Source organism: Eurypyga helias, unplaced genomic scaffold (genome assembly GCF_000690775.1).
Source record: "Eurypyga helias isolate BGI_N326 unplaced genomic scaffold, ASM69077v1 scaffold2540, whole genome shotgun sequence".
Lineage (NCBI taxonomy): Eukaryota > Metazoa > Chordata > Aves > Eurypygiformes > Eurypygidae > Eurypyga > Eurypyga helias.
The window spans coordinates 36476-46620 of NW_010223622.1; the positions used below are offsets into that span (position 1 = coordinate 36476).

At 46.4% G+C, this 10145-nt stretch overlaps 1 protein-coding gene across 2 annotated transcripts in view; it reads right to left on the reverse strand.

The window, feature by feature from the left end:
- LOC104505702 (rab GTPase-activating protein 1-like) overlaps positions 1-10145 on the reverse strand; it is a 71147-nt gene that overhangs the window by 26063 nt on the left and 34939 nt on the right. The window contains exon 1 of one of the 2 annotated variants that reach the window (XM_010146498.1): positions 9373-9483. The exons of the other annotated variant lie outside the window; for it this stretch is intronic. Coding sequence (XP_010144800.1) covers positions 9373-9483 — 111 coding nt within the window. Of the gene's footprint in view, positions 1-9372; positions 9484-10145 lie in introns of those variants that run through there. 2 annotated transcript variants of the gene reach the window in all.

Here is a 10145-nt window from a genome sequence, read left to right on the forward strand (position 1 = left end):
TGAGCTCCACAAACAAACACCATGATCTCTTAATCTGGGATTACAGCGGTGACTCTACCTTGTAGCAAACCTACAACCTTGGTATATGCGCTGAGCTCCGTCTTGGGGTAGCTAAGAAATCTGCAGTCAAACCATCTGGCTTTTTCTTAGCACAAAAGACAAGCCCTACAGCTTTAAAACACCAGCAATCAGTGTAACCAACATGCCAGGCAGTGTAGGGTTGTGGGTTTTTTGTTGTGAGTTCATGTTGACACAGCTAGAAGGAAGCAGTGAAGAACAAATGTGCAGATTAAATGGTGCAGGCAAGCACAAACTAAACAAGATAAAAACCACTGAAATGCATTTTCCAAACTCAGCTCTGAATTTATGCCAAAATCTTCCGAGAACTGGGTTTAAAAAGAATTGCTGTAGACAATGAAGACCGAGTATTTTTAACAAATACATTCACCTACGCAAACTTTCTAATCCATCTTTCATTAACTAAGAAATTAGGCTTCTGTAAAGAGATCAACTGCCTTTCCATGCAGTTTTAGCACTCCTCGTAAAGTCGACGAGCACACCGATCATGGAGACGCTGACACACCACCAGTAAATGACACGTACCTTGCATTTGCTATGATTACACAGAAACCTTTGGGGTTTGTGTACAGCTTTAGTACGGTGTAATATGTTCTACGTAACGGCAATCTACAAGACAGGTGAGGTAAGAAAGCTGAAGGATTAGAGTTCAGGAGCTTCAAATCGTTCATCTAACCCACTTTCTCATCTGCCTATGACTGCTGTATCTAACAGAGCTGAAGAAGCTGGATCAGTCTCACCCCACCCACCTCACCTGTGGGGAGAGAAAGAAGTTAAACGTTGCTTTATTCTAATGTAACCATTTCTGCATTTAAATGTAGAAATACGGCCTTACAAAGTAACTCAGCACCTGCTCCTTAACTGCAAAGGTTCGTGCTGATACACAACATGTTCAAGGTCATTACAACTAAAGACCTAATGAACCACTGATGTCTAGGATCTTATTTCAAATTCCTACCACCAAACGGGCTTGTAACAGCGACAGAAACAGAAGCAGCATTTCTCAACTACCCAGAAAAACTTGTGTCAGTTTCCCTGGAAATCTTTTTAAGAAGGAGGAAGCTCTAAAATACTGAAATGTCCCGCTTCTGAGTCTGTAATCACAAAGAGCCTGTTCTTATTTATAAAATCTCCACCTGAGACATTTCTTAAATAATTCCGTCTTGAGTCACTGACAATGAAAGGGCAGTAAAAGGAAATGCTTTCAAACATGAAGAAAATGGAAGAGAAATGGAAAATAATGCAGGTAATTAATAAGGGACAAATAAAACAATAACTAAAGCTAATGCAAAAGAAAAAGTTTAAATTTTTTCCTGAGTTTCGTTAGGCTGGACTTGATCCTAGAGCATACTGAAAACAAGAGGATTCCTATGCCTTGCTCATCCGCATCAATAATTAGAGCTCAAATACAGTTACGATCCAGATGAGTTAGGATTGTCTGGAAACAGCTCTGCTCTGCTGGACACCGGGCTGCAGGTCTTTATGCAGAGCAGAAGTACCGACAGAACTGGCAGATGAGATCCCTGGTCCACGTGTGTTCATCATAGAAAACCCTTGAACACAGCGGAGATTCACTCAGACTAGAAGAAAATCCTGTATTACCAATACTTAAGAACCAGAAGTCAAACCACCTGAGTGATTCTGGTTAGCTGAAATCCAGACACCTACACACACACTCTGCAGAGCTGGTAGGGATCCAGCCGATAACTAGAGCAGGAAGATCCAGCCGATAACGATAGCAGTAATGTAACTTGTTCCACAGCAACGTGATTATAAACCGTAGGTCCCATTTTATTCTTTATCTACCGGCTCAATTGATAAAAGTAACTTTACAAACGCAACAGCCTTCTCTACACTGGATTCACTACCACATGATAGATTTGTTTAAAAAAAAGCAAACAAACAACAAAACCCCCAGAAGAGTATGTGATAGCCATAAGCCATGAATTAATGGGTCATAAAGCCATTGTCCAAGGGAATCATCATTCAATGACACATTTCATTTTTGGTTAATGGCATCCCAAAGGCTGCCTTCTGGGACTCACGAAAGGTCCAGCACTGTCAACCATAACCCCACTGGCCTGGCAGTAAAAAACATAGTCCAATAGTAAAATTTGCAGATGACACACGGACAGAAAGAGCAGTGCAGGACAAGAAGAACGATCAGGAAATTTGCATGCGTAGATGAGTTCCTGGAAGCGGCCACACCACTGTGCCAGCTCCAGATCAAATCTATGCGGGGCTTTACGGCACCGAGCAGCAGACCTCTGTCTGGGGTAGAATCCCACGAAGAGATGGGATCAGGCCCAAGAAAGCACCATTTGGGCTTTTCCAAAAGTTTGGAAAGTTATCTCCTCTCTGGGAAGAACAGGGGATGGGGGAAACGGAAGGCACAGGTTGGGAAAGCAACCTGCCATTGGCTGGGGAAGACCTACCTAGCTCTTCCTCCGCAGCCCTCTCCCGCCTCACTGCTCCATGGCAAGCTGACCAAAAGAATCCTTCAAAAATATGCTAGTTTAGTTGTTGAAAGTTTTAAACTCCAACAGCACCATTCATAACGAGGACCCACAAGCAGCTGCATCGGCAATGCTGGGGGGCCACGCACTGTGGCGTGGGCCTGGGAGCAAAGTGGTGTGTGCAGAGGGAAGGGCAAACAGACCACCTTCGCAGTGAGAAACGTCATGACAGGCGAATAGGAGCCCGCGGTGCACAAGGATAGGAAAAAGCAAGATGACTAGGGAAGTTTTAACCCTGGATTGTCACCAGGACCAGTACTGGAATACTGCACCTAGGCCTGGGAGATGCAGTTGGGCAGAGCAAAGCCGCTGACCTGTTTTTGTGTGGGGTGTAAACGCCTCGCAGCAGGAGGTTTAGGAGCTCAAGCTCCTCGATTTGTACAAGAGAGCACAGACAGCTGACTTGGTCACAGCAGGCAAGTACCTGCAAAGGGATAAAATAAGTATTGGTGCAGAATGCTGTACTCTGGCACCAAACTGCATGCCAGATCCAGGGTAGGAGGCTGAAACCAGAATGAATCTAAGTGAGTCGTTAGAAACACATCTTGAACAGCAAGAGATTAAATTACCATGGAAAAGGATCCCCTTCCCACCTCCTGCTACACTCAAATTAGAGCTGGATGCTTTTCCAGGGGAGCATTTAATGGAGTTTTTAATTTTCAAAAAACGTTAGCGGAATGTAGCTGGATGAGAGATGACGCTCAGATGATCAAAAGATGAAGACCTGCCTGGCCTGAACCTCCACAAGCCAGCAGGCAGGATGAGCCACCTCTCTCATTCCCTGCAGCCGAATGCCGATGCCCGCGGTGGGCTACACAGTGGCACCGTCAGACACGGACCGCACCCAGAGCAATTATCAGAGGCAGGAAAACCATTGCGCTGACCGAAGACCAGGGCTGGGCACAACCCAGCAGCAGCCCACGGCTTCTCATGCAGTGGGGAGTTGACTCCCCTTGCCCTCCCACCCGCCAAACGCCATGACTGCCTTCTGCCCCCACAGTGAAAGCTACAGCTTCACCTGTGACAGGTTCTGCTCCGTGTTAGTAACGTGGGGCAGGGAAAGCGTGCTGCACACCCAAGGTTTAGGACAGCAGAAGACAAGTGTGATGCAATATAAAAATAAAGAGCCTGAGGTCTTTTAGTACCAATTACTAATTTTCCTATTTAATAACAAGTGAAGAAGATCAAATAAGCACGAACAAGACTAAAATTATATGCCAGGTACACATTAACACAATATAAAACACGCTTCTGCACTGTTTGCGAGTTCCACATTTAGGGCAAGATTTGTGCACGTTAGGCAAGCACTCTGGGAGTTGTATCAGGCGAGCGTCTGCTCCATGATCAAGCCCAGTTTTAGCAGCAGGAGGGATGGGGAGCTCACCCGTTGCAGGGCAACTACCTCCTCTCTGGCCCTCATGGGTATGACAGCAGGCGTACGGCGGTTTCGCACTGCAAAAGCTGTGCTGGTTTTCCTAAATGTGTGGGAACTTCAAGACTTTAAAACATGGGAAGTCCAAGGAGAGAAGATATTTAATTTTGATGTGTTTAGGTTTAACACCCAAAGGTGTCAACCAAGTCTCAGTGAGAAAAAACTGCAGTCAAACTGATGTTCGTAGACATCAGTTACGCAAAGAAGTCAGTAAGAAAACTACAGTCTGATACGACGATCCATTTAATTGGCTTTGTATGAGCAGTCTCCTTCACTGACCTCAAATCTTGATAAGCTTCAAAGGAAGTGTTGGGGGGCTGACTCCTTAAAGTGGAATAAAATTGCACAGTTTTTATAAACAAAACTTCAGGGGATATTTCATGTTATTTTTACTATTCCATATAAACATGGCTCATTTGACTCTGGGGGGAGACTGATGTCTTGAACTGGTAAAAGAAATTCCAGAAAAGCTAACGAAACTGGAAGGATGACACGTGTGAGTGGGACACAACCTCTAAAAATCAAGAGAGTTAAAGAAAGAGAGGCTGCATCCTGAGATCACAAAAGAAAAGGGATGAGCAATTGAGGGAAGGGAAAGACAAAAACTACTAGAGCTTTAGTTTTTCTGTATCACCTGTTTAACAAATAAGATTTATTTTACTCTACATGTCTCTAAGAAGATTTTTCCTGCTCCAAAGAGAAGATGAGAGGGATCAGGGCAGAATCTGGCTTCTCCAGCCCGACAGACGAGGAAGGGGTAGAGGCAAGACAACTCCCTAGAGACATCCTGAGAGCAGCATCCCTCCTTCTGTTGGGCAGCAAAGGGTGCACACAAGGCTTGTATCTGCTGGAAAGAGCCAATTCTTACAACATCGACCACCCGTACTCCCTTATTCCTCCTTTGGCAACAGCAACAGCAGCAGCATGCCAGCGGTAATGCCAGCCAGGGAGAGATGGTCTTCAAAAGCTCAAACGCTGCCAGCTCCTTCTCACTGCAGGACTGCACGCGAGGCAGAACGAGAGACTCGGAAACACTCAGACTGCAAGGGCTCTGCAGTGGGCGTACAGACCAACCGCCGGCTCAGGCGGGGACAGCTTCAGCGCCTGCTGCTCCTGAAAGTCTCCAAGCATGGAGATGCCAGGGCCTCCCTGCGCAGAGCTGCTTTCCCGGGATGCGGAGGCAGAATTTGCTTTGCTGCAAATCATGGCCGTTCCTTGTTGTCTTGTCACTGCGTGCCTCTGAGAAGAGTTTGGCTCCATCCTCTCCAGGACCTTCTTTTAGGTGGCTGGATCCCTCCTGAGATTTCTCTTCAGGCTAAGCTGCCCCAACCCTCTCATCCTTCCCTCCTGGGGTCAGCCCCTGCCTTCCCAGTGGTCCTCCGCTGGCCTCTCTAGCTTGTGAATATCTGCTCAAACTGGATTCAGGGTGTGAGACGCAGCCCCACAGCTGCTGGGTGGAAGGGAGCAACCATTCCACTGGACACGCTGCCTGTGCTCCCGGTAACTCCGCGCACAGCCAGCCTTCGTCACTGCAGGCACACGCTGCTCGCTCCTATGGGAGCTGTGGTGGACAGCAAGTCTTTCTGCACGGATGCTGTCCCCAGCCTGCACGGATGGCGGAGTTACACCCAGCAAGGAACCCGGGGTTCTGCATCTGCCTTTGCTGAAGTCCCTCTCAGCCCACCGCTGCCAAGGCTCTGCCACGAGCAGACCTGCCTTTCCAGGCGTCCACCACCCACCCTCCAGTTTCTGCCACCTGAAAAGCAGGCTGCAGCCTTCCCTGGTGTCTAGGCCTGAAGATGCTAGACAGCGTCAGCCCCACTACCAACCATCAAAAACCAGTCAGCCAGCCGCCAGCTAGACATTCGCCCACTGACCACTGCGCCCTGTGCTCCCGCCCGGCCGCACAGTTTTTCCCCAGCTTTGCAGTTCACCCACTTGCTCTGAACCTCCTCGGTTTGGCTTTGATGGGAAACGGAGAGCCATCACGGCCGAATCTGCTGGCGCGTAACCACAGGTTACGTCCATGAAACGGCTGGTAACTCCCCTGAACACAAGACAGGCAGGCACATGAAAATACAAAGAAGCTTTCCAGAAGAAGGGATTATGCACTTAGGATACCATTTCTGTAAGCCCTTGGGTTCAAGTTTTCTGCAGGTAGGTTGAGATTCCCTAAAGCTGCTCACTTCCAGCACGAACTGCGCATCAGTCCTCTTGCATACGCTGCTTTGTAGTTTCGGGATAACCGAAGAACTTGAAAGCAAGACCACACAGCAGAACAGCCGCGTGCCAAGGTCACGCTGCCACAGGACTGATTGTATGAGAGTGTGCAGTGGAGGACTGCTATCACCCAGAATTGCTTCGGAGCATCTTTAACGAACCCTTACCTCAGAGCATCTACGTCCTGTCTATCCTCTAGCATTTACATGCATCAAGGCATCGCCGCAAATCCACCGCTACACTTCCCATGAAAAATTCACATTTTCCATTGAAAAACAGAACTAGGATTGATGGGACCTGGACAACAGCAGGTAATTCTGATTTTCCTCAGGAAGGTCATCACCCATGGCGAATTGGACACCTCAGAAGGTTACGCAGGGCTGGCCTCCAGCAGAGTAACCCCCAGCAGCTATCACCTGGGCTTGGTTCGGCCTTGGTGTTAACCCTTCACGTCCTAAGACGTCGTGCTCTCCTCTGTGCAAGACAGGCTTGAGCACCCCGACCTACTGCACAACCCGAATGAACTCTAACGAGTTACTAAGTGCAAGATATCTGGAACTACAACAATACCTTCCTGGCATCCAAACTGCGGAACGGGATGAAAGCCTTTAAAGACTCTTTTTGAAAAATCTTTTCTCTGCAATCAGAACAGCATGCTAGAATCTCCTTTAAAAACAAATGAAACCTGGATTTTGCAAACCAACAGATGAATCCCAGATTGCAAAAATACCTGTGACATTAACACAGAAGAAATGAAAACGCTGCAAATTCTTCCTGCAGAACGTTACTTTCTGTACAGCACATACCTTTGTGCAAGCTGGTAAAATGACCAGCACAGAATCAACAGGATTTGCCCCAACTTATCCCAACTGGCAGCTTGTCCCATGATTAAACGCAGCGGCAGAGACCTGAAAAATGTTCTGAGTCACCAGGTCCCGTCCCTTAGCAGTGCAGGCTCCCATACACCGCCTAATCCTATCATAATCCTGTCCAGCTTCATCTTAAACCTCCTCCAGTTGTTTGCACCATTATTTGCTTAGTTAATATACTTCAACACCATTTAAAAGAGTAGGTAAGTATTTCCTACGTAAACCCTGCAAAACCCCACGTAACGTATTTCCTGGTACCTAATGCACTGAAACATGTCAATACTCTTGATTCAGGGGAAAAAAAAAGAGCTGATAAGAACACACACTTAAAGTCAATCACTCAGACCTTATAAATAATAGTAATAGTGATACTCCCCCCCACTCCCACGGTTGTTCCACGTCAGTATCTCTGTTTACTAGGAGACAAGTGTTATTTCATAGATACTTTTTTTTTTTAAAATGTTATTCCACCTTATTTTTACAGTGGTGCAAATCAGCTGGAGCTGTAACATGGTGCTCATGACACCAGCTACTCCCTCCTCCAGTTCCTGGCAGCTGCTCTGGAGGAATCTAGGGATGGGCAACACTACATTCGTTACTTTTGCTCTGAAGCTATACAAAACATAAGAGGTCATCACCGAGCCCGTTCAAGCAGCACCCTTCAAAGATTTAAATTATAGGGTGAGCCACCCATGAAGTGTTTTCTTACCACAAGGATCTTAATTTAAACAACTGCAGGACTGGCTCTAGAGCATGTTCAGGAGAGGAGGCACCCGGGAAACCCCACTGTCTTCTTGCTCAGAGAAACGCAAGAGACTGGCCTCCCCGGAGCCCGTGGCAGGTACCTTCTCCACAGGCAGCTATCGCAGCAGTGGCACCTGTCTGAAGGAAAGGCACTGCTCTGGGCTTCTAGTCAAGACAAGCTGATTGCTGTGACAGCATGTATAAGGCAGAAAGAGAGGAAAGGCTGTGGCTGGACAACGAATTAATGCGTGCCACACTTAAAAACAACCAGCATGGATGGAAAAGGCACGCGACCCCCAGTACGCTGGTGGGGTTAAAGCCTAGGTGGAGCACAACCTCCAACCAGGTCACATTAACCCGCTCTGGTTTGTCTACACTGGATTTCCAGACTCGTTAGCTAACTGTTCTAAGGGCCCCTGTCAATCCCAGCCTAGAGGAGGCTGAGGCAGAACAAGGCATCGTAATGAAAGGGAGTGGGCAGAACTCTGGTTTAGATCCAGAGGTCTGTGGGAGACACAGGAGATGAGTTCACGCACCCGAGGTCTCCTGAGCACGGACAGGCAGAAAAACCCAAGGAGGAAATAAGCATAGAGAGGTTTTTACAAGAGATGCAACAAAGCTAACACCTCCCTTTGTCACAGCTCAGTGAACTACCTGGATACAAACACATACACAGACCAAACTCTGCAAACACAAATGCTTAATTGGGTTGTTAAATAATTAGCCTGATTTGCATTTAGACTGAAATTTTAACCGTATCTGCTTTCCAGTTATGCTCAACACCTATATATGCATTTTTATTTTCAATTACTTCTTTTGACTGCTTCTGGGAAGACAGGCTCACGCATGGGCTCTGCTGTAGAATCTGAGGCCAAGGATGAACTTGGGCACCAAACCTCAGTCTCTAAACTGCTGACTTGAATGCAGGTCCCTGGAGGGCTGGGATGGCCACGGGGGGAGGAAGCCGAGCATTTACATAAAGATATACTCTATTTAAGAAAAAAAAGGGAGCAATTGTTTAACTAAAACGTTTTTACAGATATTTATGGTGATTTCAGGAGAACATACAGAAGTGTTTAATCACCATTCCCACACAAGAGACAGATCCTCTTAGATTCCATGACGATGGCGATCTACACCCCAGATCCTTGGCGTATCCTGAGCATCTGGCCTGACCTTTTAACGGGCATGCTAAGGCACAGAAAGCGTTTACATCATTTAGTGCTGATTCCATGGTTAGGTAAGTTCAGTCAGAGCCCGTTTAATTCATTAGTTCAAAAATATTATTTTAGCTATTATCTTACTGAGCAAATCACCTTCTTCTAAACTTAGTAGCCCAGAAAGAGGTTATTTTAAGAATATCTCTTTTGAAACAAATTATTTTAATTTTGTGCATGCATGACAGCAAATTTCTGAGAGAAAGTAAACAATAAATAGCTTTCAGCAGAAGGATTTAAGTACTGGAGAGCATAACCTTGAGCATTACTGGCAAAGGAGTGAGAGCAACACCTACCACAGACTTGGGCTTGCTGACTGCCACCAGATTGGCCAGAAAGTCTTCATCGCACAGCTGGCTAAAAACATGGGCATCGTAAGCCACCATTATGGAGATTTCTTCCATCATTTTGCCGGCAAGCTGCCGTTAGCGGCCTGAGCGGGTTGACAATCCAAGGCTGAACCTTGGCTCAGTTCCGTGTCAGTTGTTCACACCCACCTGAAGAAGCTAATGAGGAAGGAGTGTCACAAGAGAAAATATGACCCAGCAAATCAGCTCCCTGTGGGTTTTCCTCTCCAGGGTGCCTTTTATTATCATGCAAAGTGTAGATGAAACACCTGCTCACGCTCCCAACCTTGCAAAAGTTATTTGCTGAAGTTTGGTGAAAGCCAGGGAACCTGTTTTAATTCCAGTATTAGGCTGAAGATGAAAAAGCAGTAACCAAACCAGATCAGTATTAAGCAAGAAAAGATCCGTCAGTGCTTGACAGCAGGAAGGGAATCACTTCTGTTCTGCTCCAACTTTGTAGCAATTGTTTTATTCTTTATATCCAGTTTTCTCCCACAAAACCCGACATTCTTGCCAGCAGAGTCTCACTTTCCAGTGAATTGCTTCTTCTGGTTTACTTGTAAATTCACAGAGGCCAGCGTAATGATGATTTCTTTCAGAGATTGCCTGGAACTTTCCACAAGTTTGTAAATCTCTCCCTTAAAATATTTTAAAACACTCACTTCTGCTTTTACACAGATCTGAATTGCATTTGTGCCATGCAGATTCTTCGGTTTCAGCAG